The sequence below is a fragment of the Panicum virgatum genome, chromosome 8N (assembly GCF_016808335.1).
Source record: "Panicum virgatum strain AP13 chromosome 8N, P.virgatum_v5, whole genome shotgun sequence".
Classification (NCBI taxonomy): Eukaryota; Viridiplantae; Streptophyta; class Magnoliopsida; order Poales; family Poaceae; genus Panicum; species Panicum virgatum.
In genome coordinates, this window is record NC_053152.1 from 42958044 (window position 1) to 42981724 (window position 23681).

The 23681-nt window shown below is 44.8% G+C and overlaps 1 protein-coding gene and 1 long non-coding RNA gene across 5 annotated transcripts; both read left to right on the top strand.

The window, feature by feature from the left end:
* The first annotated feature begins 12221 nt into the window (after nucleotides 1–12221).
* LOC120685341 (DEAD-box ATP-dependent RNA helicase 52C-like) lies at nucleotides 12222–16608 on the top strand. The gene is made up of 6 exons (XM_039967196.1): nucleotides 12222–13041; nucleotides 13149–13232; nucleotides 13594–13836; nucleotides 14670–14828; nucleotides 14915–15028; nucleotides 15410–16608. The coding sequence occupies exons 1-6, from the start codon at nucleotides 12265–12267 to the stop codon at nucleotides 15920–15922; spliced, it is 1890 nt and encodes a 629-aa protein (XP_039823130.1). The 5' UTR covers nucleotides 12222–12264; the 3' UTR covers nucleotides 15923–16608.
* Nucleotides 16609–17753: 1145 nt separating this feature from the next.
* Nucleotides 17754–21040, top strand: LOC120685726. 4 transcript variants are annotated; one of them, XR_005679713.1, is made up of 3 exons: nucleotides 17754–18133; nucleotides 18217–20195; nucleotides 20838–21040. It is a non-coding gene; the product is annotated as an uncharacterized LOC120685726 (long non-coding RNA). The 4 variants fall into 4 exon arrangements; XR_005679714.1 differs by lacking the exon at nucleotides 20838–21040 and adding an exon at nucleotides 20541–20747; XR_005679712.1 differs by lacking the exon at nucleotides 20838–21040 and having other exon boundaries at nucleotides 17763–17815; nucleotides 17912–18133; nucleotides 18217–20727.
* Nucleotides 21041–23681: the final 2641 nt, after the last annotated feature.

Below are 23681 nucleotides of genomic sequence, written 5' to 3' on the forward strand. Positions count from 1 at the left end.
TTGGAAAGATGCGGATTTCCTCTTCCTCCGCCTTCCCGCGGGGATTCAGACGAGCGCGCAGGCGGGGCGCAGCAGACACGCGCCGGGCCGGCGCAGGCGCAGCTCTATCTGCAACGCGGGCACGCAGCTGCGCGCCACCGTACCGTGTCTCGCGTCGCGTCTCCGAGTTCCGTTCGCCAATCGCCGTGGGGTGCCGGCTGCCGGCTGCCGGCTGCCGGCCTGCTTCGTCACGCTCCTCCTCGTCGCGGGGGCTCGCGGCGCCGGCCACGGCGTGGGAGTACGTGGCCATCTTCAAGTTTGGGGACTCTCCCTAGTGGACGCAAGATTTCGTCCCACACGTCGTGGGCTTCATCGCCAAGGGTGTATTTGGATTTTTTTTACTGCTGTTGATTATATTAATACAATACCGTGAGAATAAGTTAACGTGATATTAACATATGAGGTTTACCAGTTATATTCTAAAATGTGAGTATTTTTTAGTCCGCGTTTTACCGTCGGACCTGGTCATATAACCATACAACTTTCAAACATGTGCATGCTACACGTGGACTCTACTAGTTTTATTTAAAGGGAAAAGTCCAGTTTACACCCTTGAGCTATCGCAAAAATCCGATTTTCAAACTTAAACTACAAAACCGGATAAGATAAACCATCCAACTATCGAAACCGGGCAAATTTGACCCTTTTGGGTGCTTTGGAAGGTGGTTTTCTATTTTACGAAAATTAAAAATATTCAAATTTAAACTAAAAAATATAATTAATTCATTTTAAATTATAAAAATATGAAATGAGTATCAAATTTTTTCTAAAAATGAAACCTCTCTATTGGCATCGTACTTGTCATTTATTCGAATCCATTTTTTATGTTCATAGTATTTGATTGCTTGTAGTTATACTATTATTCTTCAATAAATAGGATTCAAATAGAGCAATAATAGATAGATTACACTTTTAGCAAAATTTTGATACTAATTTCATTTTTTTGTTTTAAAATGAATTAGTTTTGATTTTATAGATCTCATTAGAATTTTTTAATTTTTCTTAAAAATACAAAATCACTTATGAAACCACCCTAAGGACCAAATTTGTCCGGTTTCAATAGTTGAATGGCCTATCTTATCTGGTTTTGTAGTTTAAGATTGAAAATTAGATTTTTGCGATAGTTCAAGAATGTAAACTAGACTTTTCCCATATTTAAAAGGGAAAAGTCCAGTTTACACGCTCTAATTATCGCAAAAGTCCGATTTTCAATCTTCAACTACGAAACCAGACAATATAGGCCATCCCACTGTCAAAATCGGGCAAATTTGGCCCCTGGGGTGGTTTTGAAGGTGGTTTTTCATTATGTGAGAATTAAAAATATTCAATTTTACACTAAAAATTTATAAGTAATTCATTTTTAAGTTAAAAAATTATTAAATAGGTATCAAAAGTTTTCTAAAAATGTAACCAATCTATTGTCACATGACTTGTGAGCTATTCAGATCTAATTTTTTTATGTTCGTAATATTTGACTACTTGCAGTTATGCCTATTATTTTTAATAACTAAGATTCAAATGGAGCAATAATAGATAGGTTATATTTTTAGAAAAATTTTGGTACTAGTTTCTTTTTTTTATTTAAAGTGAATTAGTTTTGATTTTTTAAATCTAATTAGATTTATTTATTTTTTTTTAGAAAATGCAAAACCACTTTCAAAACCACCCCAAGGGCCAAATTTGCCCGGTTTTGACAGTTGGATGGCTTATGTTGTCCGGTTTCGTAGTTGAAGGTTGAAAATCAGACTTTTGCGATAGTTCAAGAGTGAAAATTGGACTTTTTCCTATTTAAAAATGCATCAAGATTATTTATGTACAAGGATTCGAGTACTAGCGAATAATAATCTAAACTAGAAGCATATCTCTGTATCTGATAATGGTGCAAGATATCAACAAAAGTGCATGCATTAGCATTAATTTAGGAGAGTTCATAGATTCATGTAATAATAAATAAATAAATAAATAAATAAATACACAGCCAAAGTCATGTCCCGGCCGGCCTCTATATAACCATGGACAGACAGACAAACAAAGCCATAAGCAAATTGGAACAGAACAGAACAATCCACAGGCACTCCAACATTGTTCTTCTCTCCAGATGGCCGTCGTCGTCAAGAACGCCGCAACGAGGGTGGCTTTGTGCGCTGCTCTTTGCATTCTTGTGATGGCGTCTTCAGCCCTCTCCAACCTCGTAGTGGGTATGTGGCTATCTAACTGCTCTTATACTTTCCATATGCATGTATATATCTTCCAGGATGCATGGCTTGCTAATCCGGTGAGATCGGTCGATGTGGGTCGCTTGAACTTTGCAGTTAAGACAGATTGTTTCCACATGGACCCATGCACTTTCAGGAAGTGCGCCGATGAGTGTCTGCACAGGGCCAGAACGGAAGACAAGCCCGTGAAGAACAACTGCGACACGCCCAAGGAGTGCTGCTGCAGATACTACGAGTGGCATCCCTCTCCGCCGCCGCCGCAGCACCGCGCCGGAGTAGCTGCCGCTGCAGAGGGTGACGACGAGGGGTTTCTTGGTTGAGCAGTACTGATCAACTGTGACGCCTAGGCTTGATTCATTCATGTCATGGATGAAGCCGATACCCGAATAAATCTAATGAAATAAATAAGTGTGTCCACCTTTTATCATCATATATACTAGAACGTTAACCTACGCCACTCTGATACACGTACATAGAATCCTTCACTAATCTAGACGCATCGTCCAACCTCAAAGGAAACATGGAGGAGAGTTGGTATCAGTGTTCAAAATTTCGGCGAAATTTCACGAAATTCGCTGATTTCGGCCCAAATTTCGGAAATAATAATTTAAATATAGTTAAAAGTATTTTTAAAAATAGTCTAAAAATATATTTCGGCCGAAATTTCGCTGATTTCGGCCATGTCCAAATTTTTTTGTCAAACGAAATTGAAAACCCTGGTTGGTATCACTCTCCCACATGTGTTTTTTTAGCCCTGCTAATGGGTTGGAACCCGCACCATACCCAATCCTACCCAAAATTAACATATTTAGATACCCAACCCCACCCAACCCAATTAGTTAATTTCTCAACTCTAACCAACCCGCCCCATTATAAGCGGGTAACCCATAAAAAACCATGGGTTCTATTATGCAGAGGAATTTAATGGTTCTACACTTAATGTGGGGACCACATATATGTCTAGCCACACTACTTTGCACAGAGTATCTGTCAGTCATATTGACTCATCTCTAAAAATTTCAGTCAATTTCGATAAAATTTTATAGTGTGAACGCGATGTTTTAATTCTAGGGTCCGAGTCTTGATGTGGAGCCCACGTGTAGTTCTAGCCACGCTACTTTGCACAGAGTAGCTGCCAATCGTACTGAGTCATCTCCAACAAATTTCAGTCAATTTCGATAAAATTTTATAGTGTGAACGCAAGATTTTAATTCTAGGGTCCGGCTCTTGATGTGGAGCCCACGTGTAGTTCTAGCCATTCTGCTTTGTACAGAGTAGCTGCCAGTCGTACTGAGTCATCTCCAACAAATTTCAGTCAATTTCGAAAAAAATTTATAGTGTGAACGCGAGGTTTTAATTCTAGGGTCCGGCTCTTGATGTGGAGCCCACGTGTAGTTCTAGCCACGCTGCTTTGCACAGAATAGCTGCCAGTCGTACTGAGTCATCTCCAACAAATTTCAGTCAATTTCGATAAAATTTTATAGTGTGAACGCGATGTTTTAATTCTAGGGTCCGGCTCTTGATGTGGAGCCCACGTGTAGTTCTAGCCATGCTGCTTTGCACAGAGTAGCTGCCAGTCGTACTGAGTCATCTCCAACAAATTTCAGTCAATTTTGATAAAATGTTATAGTGTGAACGCGAGGTTTTAATTCTAGGGTCCGGCTCTTGATGTGGAGTCCACGTGTAGTTCTAGCCACGCTGCTTTGTACAGAGTAGCTGCCAGTCGTACTGAGTCATCTCCAACAAATTTCAGTCAATTTCGATAAAATTTTATAGTGTGAACGCGAGGTTTTAATTTCAGGGTCCGGCTCTTCATGTGGGGCCCATATGTAGTTCTAGCCACACTGCTTTGCACAAAATAGCTGCCAGTCGTACTGAGTCATCTCCAACAAAATTCAGTCAATTTCGATAAAATTTCCTGATATAAACACGTGGTTTTAATTTCAGAGTCCAGCTCTCACGTGGACCCACATTTATATATAGTTATACTATTTTGTAAAAAATATCCATTTCAACCCACCCCAACCCGCCTAAACCCGCATTTATATAGAACCCGCCCCGACCCACCCCATTAACTAATACAACCCATTTTAAATCATCCAAACACACTCCATTTTAAAATCCACCCCATAAAACCCATTTCAACCCAACCCATTAGTAGGCCTATGTTTTCTAATGTCTTCTACGGTTCCAAACTGGAGCCTTGGAACCGTTCGATGCGAGGGTAAAAGGTTCCTCACCGTTTGGGGTGACAGGGAAGTTCATGAAATCTGGTGAACAAATTGTTTTTCCTCGCATATCTAGACTCCCAATGGAGAAGATCTCGCGGTAGGAACTGCAAGGTTCCTTCCAGGATAATCTAGAAACACAGCACACCGGCCCGAGCGATGCCGCGAAGCAACCGGACCTGAGACGTGCAGGGGCGTCCAACATGAAAAAAAAGGTATTGTTCCACTTAGCTGCACATATCGCACAGTCATGTTGTATATAAACTACTACAGAATATCACATCCCAAATGCTGCCTCATCACCGCGGGTTCCAAATAGTGATAATCGCCATTACCACCAATTTGTAATACGATCGGATGATGATAGGTACGATGGGCATTACCGTCAAGTCGTAATACGATCCAGCGGTGATGCTTATTATGACCGGTGGTGAAGCGATAACCACCATAATATATTTCCTCCCTCTTCACACTTCTCCCTGCCGCCCCTCCTCTCCTCCTGTCCCCATAGCCATCTCCCCCCTGCCGCCGCTCCGCTTCCCGCCGCCATCTTACACCGTCACCCCTCCACGTCCAAGGGCAGGTGCCGCCGCCGCAGCAGGAGGGCAGCCCCATGTGGTGGCAGTGGCCACGGAGCAGTGAGAGGGCGGCCCTCATACAGCGGTGGCAGCCGGGGAGCAGCAGGAGGGCGGCCCCGTGCGGTGGCGGCTGGGAGTGGGAGGGCCGTGGTTCAATAGGAGGACGACAGTGGCATTTTTTATTTTCATTACAAGGGAGGGCATTGTGGCAGCACCGTCCGACATAAACCGGCTTAAGTGCGCTAACCATCGTTGCAAAGACAATTAGGTTTAACTCGCACCGCAGACGGAGCACATCGAAGGTCTGTCGGGTAAAATCCCGATAAAACCACTTAGACCTGGATCGAACAAAGCAGCATAACTCACGCAAAGGTGAGTCCAGAGATTACAACACCTCACAATATATTACACCACAAAGTTTAACATAAAAGTAGCATTACAACCCAAGTTCCAAATTTACAAAGTACTCTTCGTAAAGCCAACATAAAAGAAGTTCACCAGAGTCCTTTATTTTCGCAAAAAGTAAACACGAGAGCTAACGACGATAGGGGTGTCACGATGAAGCCCGATTCATGACATCACTCGTTCTTGTCATCGCTGGCCGGGGACGTATCCCACTCCACGGACCAACCAGGCGGGAGAGTGCAAGGCCAGGTCAGACTGGCAAACATGTCCTCCAAAGTATCTCCTGAAACAAGTTGAGCCACAAGCGAGGCTGAGTATACTAATACTCAGCAAGTCTTACCCGACTAGGATATACATAGTCCTCTAACTAGACATGCAAGGCTTTTGGCTTGTGGGGGTTTGTTTTTGCTGAAAAGCCACAAAGAGTAAGTCCTTATTTCAGGTTTTTGCTTGCAAGTTCTAGTTTAATTAACCATTCTACATTAGCATCTATCCAATAGCATATATGGTGGAAAACAATTATCTTTCATCATCCAACAATATTCATCATCATACATATTCCACTTATTACTCTATGTGATAGAAGGGTTAAGCAGTCACAATAACCGGTGAGAAATGGACGATTCGAATCGAATTTGTTAACCTGGCCAGGCAGACCTAAACACACGTCACGTGGTTACTCTCAGAGTCACACGTGCAACTTTTCCCTTCAATTCCCGCTTCACGGAACAGGCCCACCGCCCTCGACTACAGAGCCCGGCCCTGCACCCGTCATTAGCTAGATGAGAACGACGTCAAGACGATGGGGAGTATATTCCGGCTGCGGTTCAATCCAGTACTTAAGCTTACCGATTACCATATTCTCGGCATGTGATTAGTACGTTCAAACGCTTAACCACCACTACCACACACTGCGGCCTTATCACTTTTCACTAAACAGACAGGGCATCCCGAGTATCACGACCCCGACCGTAAACCTTATAGTTGTAGCAAGTAGTAAACAACAAACTCCTATAATTTCTCGCGAGTGACAGGAAATCAGTCGACTTCTACCGAACCATTAGCATAGCTAACTAACGACCTGCACATACTAGTGTTCAAACATCGGTACCTAGGATCATGCAACTAAGGTTCCAGTCAACTTCTGTAACTCAAATGCACAAGTAGATAGGAACAATAATAAGTTGCATAATTTAAAATAGAGGGACATGCTCCGGGGCTTGCCTTCCTGGGCGTAACTGGATCTAGGCTCTTCCGAAATCGGGTTCGGGTCTTCAGTAACTTCAGTTAGATTCACCTGAGCTTCACGCTGCTCACTCTCGGACTCGGGCACCAGCTCGTATGTTCCGTCAACGAGAGTGGTAGTATCTATATGAGATGCACATGGGTGAGTCATTGTGATGGTAATAATTTATGAGTTAGTTCACAATAAAAATGTAATACAACAAGACTCAAATTAGAAAATAAAACACTATCATTTTTCTTTCATTGGGCAATCGTTTATAAAGTAGGAAAACAATATTAGTTAGTTCATAAAGTCAAGGTGGGGTTTTCATCACAGACCAAAACCCCCAAAAGTTGTTTCCTTTAACAACACTAACGATAACATGCTAGGATCAAGATGAATTTACACAGATTAAACCACAACACTTTTGAACCTAAAATTTTTACAGAGGAGTCTACACATAAAGCTAAACACACTTTAAATTTATCAGAATTTTTCTAGACATATAACATGAGTAATAAAATTGACAAATTCCACTCACATACAACAAGACTAATTTGTACAGAGAGTTACAAAGTGTTTTTGGCTCTCAAAACTTGTGTGCTAGCTTAACCTCTGAAGACTGAGCCATGGTAAAATTTTCAGATTTTTCCAGTTATAATAACTATTTATAACAATTTAGCACCATTTTTAAAGATTAAATCACAGAGCTAGCTACAGAAATCTAAAATTAATTAAACTTGGACAGTGATGTTAATCTAGTATTGTAAGCACACAGAAAAAGTTTCATACACATATCTATAACAGAACATCCAGAAATAAAAAGTAAGCTACTCTACTAGATCTAGCCAAAACTAGGGTTTCATCTAGTTATATATGTTAACTGGTGCTCAAATTTTTACACAACACTAATCATGGCATGGATTAGCTACCATCCAAAAATCACCTATATATGCTAAGTAGAACTCCCAGAATAATTATGGTCTATGTAATCTAATCTTTTTCCTAGATTAAAATATAGACATAAAATAAAAATGTGCTTGTAATGAAAGTTGTAGATCTAGTAACAAGGAACACAGATCAATTGAGTTTGCATTTTTCCGATTTTTCTACAAATTTATATCGAATTTACAAGTTCACTGCTTTGGAAAAACAAAAAGGAAAAAATGATCTTTTAGCGCAGAGGCCCCTAGAGAAGTGTTTTCTTCGTAGATACGCCCCTGACCGGAGTTGGAGGCAGGGGAGGCGGCGGGCGGCCGGATTCCGGCGCCTGCGGCGGCCGGCGGCGAGGGGGAAAAGGGGGAGGAGCAAGAGGAGGGCGAGAGGAACCTAGAGGTGGGCTCGGTTGGGCCTGGGGTGGCCGGAGCGGGCGGCACCGCGGAGAGCAGCGGCCGGCGGTGGCGGTGAGCGGCGGCGGCGGCGGTCCGGCGGGCCTGGGCGATGGCGAGCGGGTCGGGGAGGACCAGCGGAGGGTGAGGGAGCTAGCTGTGGGGTCGGTTGGGCGCGAGGGAGGGTGGAGGAGGGAGCTCCGCGGGAGCCTAGGGGGCGGCGGCGGCCATGGTGGCGGCGGTGGCCGTTCCAGGCGAAAGGGGGCGCGCGGAGCTGGGCTCTCGAGCTCAGGAGGTGAGAAGGAAGGTCGGGGACGTCTCTGAGCTCGAGGGGAAGCTCTAGACGGTTAAGGGCGCGAGAAGGGGCGAGGTGCGGTCGGTCGGGTCGTCACGGCATCGCCGTGGCGCCTCGGCGGCCATCCTCGGCGTGCGCGCGGGGGACAGCGACATGTGGCGAAGCCGAACGGATTGGAGGGAGCTGGTTTGGACGAACCCGGGGGTGGGGAGGTGGTCTGGCCGGGCGGGCGGCGCGCGGCCGGCGCCCTCTGCTCGGCCGGCCAGAACAGGGGAGGGAGAGAGAGAACAGAGAGAATAGAGAGAGAGAGAGAAATAGAGATTTGATTCAAATTCGAATTTTTCTCAAAAATTTTCAAATAACACTCGAAAAGTTTTGAATACGAAAGCTGTTCCAAAATTCAAACCCTACCATTTTTGTTTCAGGCTTACTTTCATTTGGAGCTCAATTCAAAAGTTAAATTTGAAATCCCGACGAAAGTACGTTATTACCTGATTCGAGTTAAATTCAAATTTTCTTCGACTTTTGTATGAAAACTTAAAAATATTTAAACATGAAAATTGTTCAACACTTAAAACTCTACAAGCTTTATTTCAGGAAAATGTTCAATTAAACCACGGTTTGAAAAATGATTTTAAATCTAACACAACTAAGATTTTAAATTCCTAATTATTTCATGTAGACTTGCATTGGGTTAAGAGTACATGATTTGGTGCTAATGACCCTGGTTTAGCTAATGAAACACCTGGGGTGTTACAGGCATAAATTAATAAGGAATAAATTAAAGTATTTGAAAATTTTCATCAATAAATATATCAGTTTTGGGTTAAGTCAAGATATTATATATCTATAGCATGGTCTTGATAGGAATACAGATAATATAATTTATATATACATAATTACATATGCATACTTATTTTGGATACGCAATTAGAATTCAGATCATGAAAAATTAATATGGATGTTGAGATGCAAGGATCATCATAATCCTATGGAGTTTTGCTACACATTTCGTCGCCGACAACTTCTACCACAAGTCAACGGTGATGTTGGAATTGTTGCTGCAGAAGAGGATGATAACGGATTGACTGGTTAGGATAGTTTAAAAATGGATGCTGATGGCTAGATTCATTTCATGGATGCAGCCAATACCAATAATCATCTTACTTTACATGTAATGCGCCCTTGATTTGTTTCTGCCCAACTCTAGTAAAATAATTGTTGCGTCTTTTTTCCTGCTGATGTTTCACTCCCAAAAATCTATGCAAATAAGAAATATTGCATCCATCATGTATTTTACAAAAACAATTTCAGAATACAGCAAATTTGATAAGTCTAAGCAAACACCAATTTTTGATTCAACCAAGAACTGTTCAGAGCAACAGCATTTTAAATCTTGGCACAAGCTCTGGTCATAATTCGCTCAACGACGCTCACATGATAGAACTCCAACCCAGATTGAAAATGCGCCCACATGATAGCGATTTGGAGAGAGGAGGGCGGGGATGGCAGTCAGGTTAGAGCTAGTTTGGAAACTCAAATTTCCTTAGGATCCCAAACTTTTCTCAGAGTGAGTAATCCACGAGGATGTTATTTGAATAAGATATTTAGCTCTCGATGGAAGGTTTTCCTTACTTGGGTTTAGCTCCCTCTTCCTCATTTTTTTAGATTACACATTACAACTCAGACACTCACAAAGCACGCACACTCACCCTATGAACGCACTCAACGCACGTACGCAAACCCTACCCTATAAGTATTTTCTAACATTGAGCTGGCAAATTCTCGAGATTGACGAATTCACCACATGTGAGCAACTGGCCGGCCAGATTGACCAAGACAACGGAGCCACGGATGGCGTGCCGGGAGATGTGAATTTGAGGAGGATAAGGAGGAGCTGGTGTTCATGAGCACAGCGTCCTGGTTTCCCGGAGCTCTTACTGGACATTTTCAATGGAAGTATTGGGGCTGATGTTTACAAGAGCATTTCTATAATTTCACATACCGAGAGCACAAACCAAGACGCATATGAAATTATTCCGGGATGCATCGAGTCTAAAATTGCAAATTCTCCATCGAGCCGAGTTGTATCCTTTGCTAATATGGACTCGATGGAGAAGATCTCACGCGAGTACCCGCAAGATCCAGATTCCAGAACCATCTAGCTAGCCGCTTTTAGCTAGCTGCAGGCCGCAGGCAGGCAGAATTACAACAGGTCCACCTCACGTCCACCGACCTCATCCCCCGGCGCACACCCACCGATCGGAATCGGATCCCCTCCTCCCAGGAAAAAAGCTCACACCAAATTGACCCTCCTTCCCCTCCGCCGCCGCGCAGATTCACCGCCGCCATGGCGACCTCCCGCCCGTCCTGGGCTCACATCATCGACGTCGAGCCAGCCCTACCCCCGCCCATCATCAGCACCACCCCCACGGCCTCCAACACCCCTGCCCGCTCCCCCTACATCCGGCCCCACCTCCGCAACCGCTCCTTCTCCACCGCCTCCCCCGCCCTGGCCCCACCCTCCACCGCAGTGCCGCCCTCCCGCTCCGCCACTAGCCTCCTCTCCTGTCCTGGCCCCGGCCCCAGTGGCGTCGGCGCCCACCCCCATGGCGGTCCCCACTAGGACTGCGAGCCGGACCCCTTCGCGGGCTCTTATGCATGTGTTGCATCAATGATATATATATACATACGTATGTTTTTATCCAAATAAATATATATAATGAAATAAATAAGTGTGTCCACTTTTTTCTTTTGTTTTCCTTGCTACTCCCTCTATCCAAAATTATTGATGAAGCATGCAATGAACAAGAAAAAACATCGTGAAAGACTAGCATGAGAGTTCTCTCCACGAATCACCTCAGCATTTATTATTCATTGGTTTCACTAATAAGAGAATTTTAATAACCGGTTGTAAGCGGGTTGATGTCTACTCCGAGCTAAGAGAAACGAGGAGAGAGAACGGGGCGGCCGGCTGAGAGACGCTGCCGCCCTGCTATTGGCGGAGCAGTGATGTTGTGCATTGAATGGTGGTGGGGTCTATCACACCGCGCGCCAAATACACCCTGTCCTGTAGTCGGCGGATTCATTAAACTTGCTCTACGTCCATTGCAACCGTCTAGACTCCTTAATTAGGATGCATGTTCCCTGATAAGTCCATTGTGATAGATCATAAGACTGCGCCACGTAAGTTGGTGTTTCCTCCATGCTAATTTTGTTCAACAATACTCTCTTTTTTTTGGAGTAGAGGCTAGGAGGCCAACCATGCTCAGCAAGAGATGGAGAGATCGTGTTTTTTTTCCTCGTGTCTTTCCTTCTCACCGATTCATCACAGGTACGGCATCCTTTTACTAACCTAACTCGATGGAGTTGGAGAAGGTCTCGCACGAGTAGCCGCACGGTTCCTTCCAGAACCATCTACAAACACGCCAGATCCGGCACGCCGGCCCGCCCCCGCGAAGCAAACCCGACCGGAGACGTGCAGGCGCGCGCAGCACGGAAAAAGGCCCGCCCGGGTAACGGAGCGCGACACGGCACCAACCCCCCCCCCCCCCCCCCCCCCAAAAAAAAACACGCCGCACGCCGCACCCCTCCCTCCCGAACCGACGCGTCACCAAAAAGACCACGAGAGCTAGCTAGCCTCCACCCACCCATCCAGATATTTTCCGCCCCCGCTCGTCCAGCTGTGGCCTGTTGGTCCCTCCCCACCGACCCCGCGCCGAGCCGCCACGCCGGCCGGGGCGGCGACGCACGGGCACACGCCCACCGCCTCTCCCCTCCCCACCCCGCTTTTAGCTAGCCGCAGGCAGGCAGGCCGCAGGCCCGATTACAACTGGCCCACCTCCCGTCCACCCACCTCATCCCATCGATCGGAATCGAAATCGAAAAAAAAAAACTCACACCAAATCCCCCCTCCGCCGCCGCCGCCGCCGCGCAGATCCGCCGCCGCCATGGCGACCTCCCGCACGTCCTGGGCCGACGTCGCCGACGCCGAGCCCGCGCCGCCCCCGACCGTCACCACCACCACCACCACCGCCCCCGCGGCCTCCAACGGCCCCGCCCGCTCCTCCTACGTCCCGCCCCACCTCCGCAACCGCTCCGCCTCCGCCTCCTCCGCCGCCGCGGTCCCGTCCTCCGCCGCGGCGCCGCCCTCCCGCTCCGCCGCCGGCATCCTCTCCCGCCCCGGAACACGGGGCGGCGGCGGCGGCGGCGGCGGCGGCGGCGGCGGCGGCGGCGGGTTCGGGGGCCGCCCCCGCGGCGGGCCCCGCTGGGACCGCGAGCCGGACCCCTTCGCGGGCTCCGAGCCCCCGCTCCCCGCCGCCGACGCCGACGGCGTCCCCTTCGACGACCACCAGAACACGGGCATCAACTTCGACGCCTACGAGGACATCCCCGTCGAGACCTCGGGCCGCGACGTGCCCGCGCCCGTCGCCACCTTCGCCGAGATCGACCTCGGCGCCGCGCTCAACGACAACATCCGCCGCTGCAGGTACGTGCGCCCCACCCCCGTGCAGCGCCACGCGATCCCGATCTCGCTCGCCGGCCGGGACCTCATGGCCTGCGCGCAGACCGGGTCCGGCAAGACGGCCGCCTTCTGCTTCCCCATCATCAGCGGCATCATGAGGGGCCCGCTCGCCGAGAGGCCGCATCGGGGCGCGGGCATGGGGATGAGGACGGCCTACCCGTCCGCCCTCATCCTGTCGCCCACCAGGGAGCTCTCCATGCAGGTCACCGTCTCCTTCTTTTTCTTGTGCTGGTGGTGTAGGAAGGATGCTACCTAGTTTTCCCCAGATTCATCAGGGTTGCTGATGCTGTCTTCCGTTTTTGTGGCCAGATTCATGAAGAGGCCAGGAAATTTTCGTACCAGACTGGTGTTAGGGTAGTTGTTGCATATGGAGGAGCGCCGATTACGCAGCAGGTCTGCTTCTTTCTTTTGAGCAGCAGATTTAACAGGATGATTTATGGATAGACTATCTGTCTATCTATACTCTTCTTTAATTAATACCTCAATTGGTTAGGTTGAAGCTTGCCTGGCATAGCATACATTTGTCTAGACTAACCTTGGGTGCAGAATTATGAGCTTTATATTAAAAACTTGTGCTGCTACAATGCAAAGCTTATAGCTAGTTAATACTTGTAGTATCAAGACATGAATCATAGTAGTTCCCCAGACTTGTCATGACACAAGATATTTTCCGCCACTGGGATCACTGAACCATCACAATAGCTTATTTTCTTAGGTTTCTATCACATCCTAAAGCTGTGTTCTATCTTTGCAGTTAAGAGATCTTGAGAGGGGTGTTGACATTCTTGTGGCTACCCCTGGCCGTTTGGTTGACTTGTTAGAAAGGGCAAGAGTGTCATTGCAGTCAATTAGATACCTTGCACTTGATGAGGCAGATAGAATGCTTGATATGGGTTTCGAACCACAAGTTAGAAGAATTGTTGAGCAAATGGACATGCCCCCACCAGGTGTCAGGCAGACAATGCTGTTTAGTGCGACATTCCCAAAGGAAATCCAGGTGAGCTGTTGTTTCTTTGTTAACATTACTGTGATGTTAAATTGCTGAACCCAGACATCTCCTAAGTAAGATTCCGCGCTTCTTGTAAGCTGTTGTTCTCCAAAAAAAAAAAAAACTGTGGTCCTTGTTGCGTTTCTGTTTGATTTCTTGTTACAGTTATGGCATGTTTGCCCCCGCTGATGTCCTGTGTGTGCTTGAGCGTTGTGGCTATTAGCTTTGCATGTTTTTCTTAAAATTTCTTTCCATGCTAGATGAGCTTAGGCAAAGCAATTTGTTTTAGTTTTGTGACCTGATGTGCTATATGATTTCTAGTTAGTTTAATATGTTGTTTATGAATGTTGAATTGACAATCTGATACTGCCATGCTTGTGTAGCTGAAACTTTTGATATGCTATTTAATGCTGTGATATAATTTTATATGCGGGTTCTATTATCATGTTCATTGTAGAAGCATTTCTATCGTAGTACGGTATACCATGATTATCTTGGCATTGCATATATGTGATTTTTTTAATCCTTAACTGCATTCGCCCTATGTTTTTATTAAAAACTTGAGAAGAAAAAATAACATGGACGTTGGATTATCCTTTGCTAGCCAGTGCTTGTTCCAAATTAGTTTTCTTCTTCAAACATCTTTTATTTGTTTTCTTGTTTGAACTTCTCTTTCCTGGAGATGATCATCGGGACTTGTGTAGATCAAGCTGCTTGCTGTGCTGATTAATTGTATCTGCACTTGATATTTGAACTTGTTGGATATTTTTTATTTACTCTAATGGCAAAGTTGTTCCACTCTTACATTCTTAATGATATCGATATTACTCCAATGAATACAGAGAATGGCATCAGACTTCCTGGAGAACTACATCTTCCTGGCTGTTGGAAGAGTTGGGTCGAGTACTGAATTGATTGTCCAGAGAATTGAATTTGTGCAGGAGGCAGATAAAAGAAGTCACCTGATGGACCTTCTACATGCACAAAGAGATACAGGAAAGGTAATGTTCGATCTAATCTTTTTGTCCATGCTATCAAATCAACTTTCCTTATATTTTTACTCATTTTGTTTTCCCCCCTGCTGCAGCAAATGCTCACGCTTGTCTTTGTGGAAACCAAAAGGGGTGCTGATTCATTGGAAAGCTGGTTGTGCATGAATGGGTTTCCAGCTACTTCTATCCATGGAGATAGAAATCAGCAGGTTTGTTTTTGTTTGTACTCCCTTCAGAATAGTTAGTTTTGTTCAGGGCATTTATTTACACTTGTTCAGTGCAGTACCACTGGGCAGTTAGTGCCACGATGACGAGTGAATATTATCTTGTTACTATTGCTACCTGATCTAATGGTGTGTCTGGCAAGCCCTAAACAGGATGCTATTTGCAAATGTTGCTATTAGGCAGCACACACATCGAGTTGCTTGTGTTTGCTCATATCTATATCCAAGATTCCAAGTTCCAACACTGCTGTATTATTTAACCATGTCCAATTTGACCTTTAATTTTTTATTTACTTGTTTCAAATCATTATGAGTGTTAACAGTGACTTTTCTATTCCTGATTCATTGATCTACTTTTTCTGACAGGAAAGAGAACATGCTCTGAGATCCTTCAAGAGTGGGCAGACTCCTATCTTGGTTGCTACAGATGTGGCAGCTCGGGGCCTTGACATTCCTCATGTTGCTCATGTTGTCAACTTTGATCTCCCCAATGATATTGACGACTACGTACACAGGATTGGAAGAACTGGGAGAGCAGGAAAGAGTGGCCTTGCAACTGCCTTCTTCAACGATAATAACTCATCAATGGCTAGATCTCTTGCTGAACTAATGCAAGAATCTAACCAGGAAGTACCTGCATGGCTCTCACGCTATGCAGCTCGCCCATCTTATGGTGGTGGGGGAAGGAACAGACGGTCTGGAGGTGGGAACCGCTTCGGTGGCCGTGACTTCCGCAATGACTCTTCCTCATTCGGCAAGGGGAGTTCTCGTGGAGGTGGCGACTACTATGGTGGAGGCAGCAGTGGTGGTTATGGTGGTTCCTCTTCATATGGTGGTGGTGGATATGGTGGAGCTGGGGCTCCTAGTGCTTGGGATTGATGTTATAGTCGCTCCCTGGTAGGGTTGCCAAGTCTAGGTCACTTTTTACTCTAGTTCTCTTTAGGTATACATTTTTGGTAGGAGCTGTTATACAGCTATAGTACAAGGTGAATGGTATCCCCTTTTTTCTTCTGGTTACTACCCGCTGCAGTCTTATCTTGCCGATGTTCATTATGGAGAGGGTCTTGAGGACTTTCAAGCACATGAGATTCCTAGTCAAGAATAGGATTTCGACTTCTGAAATTCCTAGTTAGGGACAGTAGCTGGTGGTGTTGCTAGGCTGACAAGTAGTGCTTGAAGGGAAGTTTCTGCCTTTGCTTTTTCCTTTGTCCGTGTCTCATTTTGGTGGTCGGTTGTAAAGCTTGTGTTGAGGGGGCTTTTGCGGCTTGATTTTTGTCCTGGATTCGAGTTTTGACACCCAGAGGTTGAAGAAGCGGTAGGATCGTAATAGTCCTTTAGATCCTGTTGTAATGTATATACTGTGAGGTGAGGCTGGATAGAATAAATTATGTAGGTTTAGAGGAAGAAGGGGTGAAGTCTGTGTGATGGTTTCGTCTGAGGATATCTGTTATTGTGTATTGAGAATTTCTTTTGGATGGAGTTCAACTAATATTAGCATTATCATCCAAATGCATTGTCTCCTGTACTAAAATTTCATGTATCTTTGTGCAATTATGTTACCATGATACCTGCCTGTGAATTTCGGGTGCTTTTGTTACAATGCTTCTGTTGGTACAAGTGATACCTAACCAGTTACTGCACTGCCCTACCAAGGATCGAACACACTCTAATGTGTTACGTCCATGTGTTTGTTTCTGTTTGTCAGGTAGTTCGGGAGATGCTTTTGTTTGATGGCTCGGATGGTTTGTGTTTTGCTAGTGAATCCGATGTCTGCTGTGCAGGGATGTTTCTTTGCAGAATTTTGTGGTGTGGTCATCAGGCTTCTATCTGCAATTTCCCTCTAATTTCTTATTGTGATTGAACATGAATGACCTCCGATTCGTCTCGTGTCCATTTATCTCCAGCTACTCCTTTATGATTTCCCTTTGATATGGCTGCACGTATGCTCTTAAAATACTGGACATATGCCTCATGATGATAGTTCTATTTACACTACTTTTAACTTTTGTCAACCTAGAGTGTAGTTCTGGATCCGTACGCCGCTAAGTAAAGCATGCCTTACTGGCAAAGTAATTGGTCGGGGAGAGGATGAAAGCACCTAATGAATTCTCGCCAATATTTTTAAGGAGAAATTTTGATATTTGACTCACAATACGAATGTCTCACTGGATTTGACATTCGATTCACATACCTTTCAAAATTTTACATCGAAACTGCGAATACCTTTAAGATAAAGACTAGTGTTAGGCCGGCAGCGTTTTTGCTCATCCGAACGGCCGCCTCCATCTGCCATCTATTTTTGATCGGACCCGTACACTTGATGTTCAGAATATCTATCCCTCCGCTGAAACCATAAACGATAACCATTTCACTCCCCCTCTCGTTGGAAACCATTTTTACGGTCTCTCTCTCTCTCTCTCTCTCTCTCTCTCTCTCTCTCTCTCTCGCCGGAGATCACCGGCAGCCTGAGCTCCCCGCATCGCCGCCTCAGGGAGGCCCAACCTCAGCACGCAGAGCCCCCATCCTCCTCCTACTGCAGACGGGGGATGGGGTTTTGGGAGAAGGCGGCGGCAGCGCAACCCTAGACTGTGGGATGTGCGAGCAGTCCTGGTGGCGGCGGCGGATCGAGGGAGGAGCTGCACCTTGGTCCACACCACTGGCATCGCGTGGGCGTATGCAGGCACGCATGGTTAGCGAGACCTATCCCCCCCCCCCCCCCCCCCCCCCCCCCCCCCGCGAGCGTCGCGCTAGTGAAATGCATCAGATGCGCAAGTAAGTTCATCCCATTCCTCTCTCTCTCTCTCTATTTCCTTCGCACACATTTCATCCCATTCTCATCTCGACCTCCATTTTTCTGATCTATTTCAGTCTTATATGTTCTAATCCTCCTCAAATCTAGGAGCTGCGAGCAATTACGGGGTCAAGGATTTGTTTCTGAGCAATTCATTGCAGGAACACATTGACTTTAATCTCTGTGTTCGAATTCCCTATGAATCTAGCATTATTCTAGAGGTTGATCTGCTTTTCCTTCAGTTATGCAGTGGTTGTCATGAGGAGGTTCATTTCTGGAGTTGAGGAGGTTGTCAGCAGGTTTGTACGGATCTGTCCCCCCTTTTTGTTTCTTCATCATTTCCCTGCTGCATGTTTGATTCAATGCATATTGTCTCATGCAGGGCATTAAATGGTGGAGGGTGCAGTGAATAGAGGTAGATCTACGAAAATATTTGATTTAAGCTTTAGCATATTCACCATTGTTAGGCTATTCAAGATTCATTAGTTTGTATATCCGGTGTCACTATGGAAGTGAGAAATTGGTTGCAGTTATACATCATTATGTAGCCAACGAAATACCTTAAATCTAGTTGGCTACGTACTAATCTTAAGTTGCAATATATGCATTGCATCAGTAAGTTGGCTAGGTACTTCACCTGGAACCTATATCTTTCCCTACTTGAGATTATAACTGATATTTTGTTTGTATGTAACTCTTGCTGTCTTGTTGGAGTCAGTTCATAGTGAAAGTGCAAGTATTTGAGAAGGTTCTTAGTTAAAAGAATAACAGTTACCTGAGGTTTGAATTAGTAAATATCAAAGCAAGTTAGAATAGATTTGGTTTCAGCTTCTCTTTATTCACAGATGCATTCTGCTATATTGTCTATACTACAAAAATAAATATACTTGTGGTGATTTGATAAAAAAAATACTTACATGCGTAGAGAAGGAACATTTGCGGAACATTAGACAACAATCATGATTCATTCAGGCAGTACTATGTAGTGCTACTGTTTTGTTGTTCGATTGGTGATGCTAGTTATTTGATTGTTCACTATTTAAATAATTTATCTTTTAGATTCAAGTAGTACTACTATTAGCATCAAGTTACATGATAGTTCATGTTTTCATCAGTAGTGAACTATCGGACATGTAATATTAGATATTTACTCCCTGTTTTCATCTATTCAAAGTAATAAAGATAATATAAAAAGTGATGTTATATAGAAAGAACCCCACCTCCTGCTATGTTCAGTTTTCTTTCATTACAATTTTTCTATGAATCTGTAAGCAAGGTTTTAATACCATGGCACCATGCAACTCAGTTATATTTTGGTACTATTATAAAATTGCCTTTTTTTTCTTGAGGAAATACAAACCCCAAATCTTGAGAGCCTCAGTGGAGGCTGCCACTCCACAGTTTCCATGGTCATCGGCTCCCATGCTGAGATGTCTAATACCATGCACCTCTACAACAGTTGACACTAACCTTTTCTTTTATGTTGCCTCATCATTTTATTTTTATTCCATCGTAATGTTCCATTGCTAATCCATAATTTAGCAATGACAACTTTTCTTAAGTCATCAAGTAATTTAGTAATTTTAGTTCAGCACTTTTGCAGTCTGATTCTAGCATTTTTCCAATATTCCTACTAATCATTTTTTATTTCATGTAGGCAACTTAAGCTAAATCATCAAGCAATTTATTTTTACTAATTTAGCATTTTTGTATTCAGATTCTAGCATTTTTCCCATGTTCCTACTGATCATTTGTTTGGATTTCATGTATGCACCTTATGTTCAATCAACATGCAAATTAATCATACTAGCTAAGCAATCTTGTGTCGTGATTGTTAGCAGTTTTTCACGAATTGTGATAATTTGTTTTTTGTAATTTCTACTGATCACTGCGTGCACTTACATGTGTACACCATCTATGCTAAATGAGCAAACAAATTATTCATTATGCAATGATACTATTTTGTGGGTCGATTGTTAACTTTCTAGACTGCAAGTTACTTGATTATTTTAGGGTACACATTATCTAGCATCACTATGGGATCTGATTTTTGGAGCTTTCTATTAATTTCTCCCTTTCTCTCTATCATAGATTGTCATGCTCGTATCCTCTTTCTTTCTTTATCACTCTTGCTGCCTTTTTCTTGAACTTCTTCTCTTAGGTTCAAAATTTTATGTAGTTTCATAACGTTTGCATTTCTATAAAATCATGTTGTTTCAGTCACATGTGTTTTGTAGTTCTGAAATGATGTACAATTGAAGGTGTTGCCGGATGGGGCTACTCATCCGATCAATAAGTCATTGCATTTGTTCAATTTGAAGTGACCCACAACTAGGCTCATTGCACTGCTGTTTTCTGCAGGTTGGTTTCCATGACATTTTTCTTGGATGGAGCTTGTTGTTGCTCATGATCCACAATTTGTATAGCTTGAAATTTGGACACTTTTAAATTATATGTTTTAAACTACAACTTGTAGGCAACTTAACTAAACCAACAAGTAAATTATTCATAGATTAGCTATCGGTTCTACTGGAATTCACTTTTAGACAACTCTAATGAACAAGCAATTTATTCTATTTTAGGTTAGCATTTTTGTGTGTTCTGGCTTTGGCATTTTCTCCTATTACAACAGGTTGTCATTTCGGATATACTTATCTTACCTACCATCTTTTGTTTGTACTTATTCAAATTCTTGCTTGGTTATAGGGTCCAGAGGAGGTGTGAAGACTTGTTTTTTATATGTTCGGACAACCCCTTCTTGTTTAGAAATGTATTATGATATCTGACATATGTGTTCTTTTCATCAGGGGTGGGGTGGGGGTTGAAAATAAAATATTAATGTGCTGAATGACAGTATGGTGTTCTAAGTTGCCTCATCATGTATGTTTTGCTTGATATTCATGTTCTAAGATACCTGATAATGTTTTCGTGCCTCTTTTAGCCTTAAATCAAACACCCTGATGCTAAATGATACTTGATCAATTCACTATATTATATTTGTAGGTCATGTGCAGCGAAGCTAAAGTCAAAGTATAAGCAGGGTGTATGTAGTTGTTACGTGATGACTTATGAAACAATATTATTGTGAATCTGTTTTATTTGCTTGTATATTTATTCTAATTTGCTTCGGATCAATCTGTTTTATTTGCTTGTACATTTATTCTAAATTGCTTCGGAGTTCATTATGATATGCTTTCAACTTTTAACAAAAGTGCTTTTTGAACTATACGAGAAAAATATCATCGAAACATATTGAAGTGAGATCTTGTTTTGATCTTTTTTTAGGGGCAATGCAATGGCGCAATCAGATTTTAATTTAGATACTCCGTTGTAAAATTATAGCTTTTTCAAGTATGGGATTGATTTTGCATGTGTCGATGTCATTTTTTTTGTTCTTATCCTTGCCACGGTTGCGCTCTTGTCTAAGAGTGTGCAGTGGATAGCAGTTTTTCCTTAGAAAGAAAAGAATAGGTGACATTGTGTTTTTCTATTCCAAAAATGGATCGGCAGTAGCGGAAGGCTAAAATACGGCCGGCCGTAATTTAGCCAAGTTCTTTATACTTTTAATTGGGATGTGTAACACCCTAATTTTCAATTTAGAAATCCAAATAAATTTAATTGATTTAATTATAGGTTTGATAAGGTTTACTTCAATTTATCTTGTTTCTAGAGCATTTATCGAGAATTTATATAATTTCTTTAGCCATAAAAATAAATACAAGGAGAATAGTTTTTGAGCATCCATGCTATGCATTGTTCTATTTGATTGGGTTTTGTTGAATTCAAATTCAAAATTGAATTCAAATAGTTGTGACCAGAAAATCAAAAGGGTTTTCTTTCTCCCTTTTTCTTCTTTCTCTCTTCTGGTCCATCTCTCTTTTTCTCCCTCTCCCACAGCCCATATCCGGCCAGGCCACTCCTCTTTCCCCTTTTCCTTCTTTCCGCCGGCCCAATTTCCGGCCCATTTCCTGCGCTTAGCCCGTTACCACGCCTCTTCCCTCTCTCTCGCCGACCGGCGGGCCCCATTCGCCAGCTCCCTCTTCCTCCCCGCGCTAGACTCAGGTTCGAGTTTGAGCTCGACGGGGCGTGCTTTCGGAGCGCTAGGCCCGCACGCCAATGCCCCTGCTGACACTTATAAAAGGCGCCGCGACCCCTCCTTGACTCCTTTCCGAAGTCATAGCAGCCGCCGCCTCAAACCCTAAATCGTGCCGTCGCCATTGTTGAAGCTCGGAGCTCCGTGACGCGCTGCTGTTTCGTCATCTCCCCTCGATGTTTTCACTACCCCGAAGCTTCACGTCGCCGTGAGGACCCTCTCCAGCCCCTGCTTTTTCCGGTTTCCCCCTCTGTCTCGCGCGAGATTCCTCGCCAGAGTGAGCTATCTCCGCTCGCGCCGCCTTTCGCCGTCGCGCGTCCCACTCCGTCCCTCGCCTCGCCGAGCCGGTGTCCTAGATGTGTTTGCGACCTCGTCCTCATTCTTCCCGTCCTCCCTGCTCTCAAATCCGGTTCAGAACGGTCGTTTTTTGGCCTGCGCCGGCGAGCCCGCCGCCGGCGCTCCGCTGCCCGCACCGTCGCATTGCCCCTGAGCCGTCCGATCTCAGACCAATGGCGCAGATTAGATCTAGATCTAGTCAACAGAGGCAAATACCGGTCAACCCAGCCTCTTTTGCAAAAGAGCCCCTATGTTTCCCTGGAATCAACCCGCGGTCTAGCATAGTTCAAAAATATTTGCGAAATAGACCTATTATTTACGTTTTAGACCCTGCCCTTTAATAAATTTAAACCCGCCATCTAGGAGTTGTCCCTTTGTGTGTCAGCCCCTGTGAATTAGATTTATTTATATTTAGGCCCTCGATTTCTTTACTAGAGCCCCTGAACTTTTCATTCCTTCGCAAATAAACCCTAGAACTCCGCTTTGGCCATAACTTTATCATTTTAAGTCCGTTTTAACCGATTCTTGTGCTCACGCGATCATTGTAACGCGTACAACAGTTCGGTAATGTCATTTTGTGCTGTTTATATTGATTGGTGTATTGTTTCTTATTTATTGCATTTGTTTGCTTGTATGTACGTGTGTGATAGATGATACGCAGTTCGAGCAGCGGCCCTACCGTCGGGGACGCCGTAGACCCGGAGGCCCAGCCCGAAGTCCCAGCAGAGGAGGCGGTCGCCGATCAGTAGGGCCCTCCTTTGTCTTATTTTGTTTGATGTAGATATCCAGCGCCTCCGTGCGCTTGTAATGAACTCCCCTGAGGGAAGCACTTTTGTTTGCAATGGCGTCTTGGCCGGCTCATCTTATTTTTTGGCCGTTGTCGTTTTCTTGTCACCGTGCCATTGGGAGAAGCCGGTACACCGTGCACTCCCTCGTCGTGTTGGAGTCCCTAGGGGTGCTCAACAGCGAGTCCTGCACCGCCTCCCTTGACGTGACGAGTGAGCCGGGTCAGGGGGAGCGGCCGTCGTGGCGCGCATGCCCAGGGCCCGACCAGGTGATCGGATCCTCGTGGCACCCATGCCGTGCTGCTAGACCTGTTGACCGGGGCGCGTGGCGGGGCCGAAGCAGCTGTCGTGCTTGCCTTCCCATGCCATCACGCCGTGCAAGGAGCTGAGCGAGGCAGAGAGCACACTAGAGTAGGGGGTGATCCTTGGTGACCAGTGGATCCTTCGAGGGTCCTGCTGGGAGACCCTGGTTAGACCGCCCGTGACCCTTGCTGGGCTATAAATGGCCAGGCAAGGGGGGTTTCTTCAAGCTCAAGTCCTCCTAGCCCTAGCCAAGCCACCAGACCTGAGTTCCATGGCAGGACTCCGGTGCTCCTCTCCGGGGTCGCCCTTGTAGTTGTGCCTCCCGCCATC

Coding starts and splice junctions, on each gene's coding strand:
- LOC120685341 (XM_039967196.1), top strand. CDS start 12,265: ATGGCGACCTCCCGCACGTCCTGGGCCGACGTCGCCGACGCCGAGCCC. Junction 13,233..13,593: donor GAGCGCCGATTACGCAGCAG/GTCTGCTTCTTT, acceptor CTATCTTTGCAG/TTAAGAGATCTTGAGAGGGG. Junction 15,029..15,409: donor ATGGAGATAGAAATCAGCAG/GTTTGTTTTTGT, acceptor TTTTTCTGACAG/GAAAGAGAACATGCTCTGAG.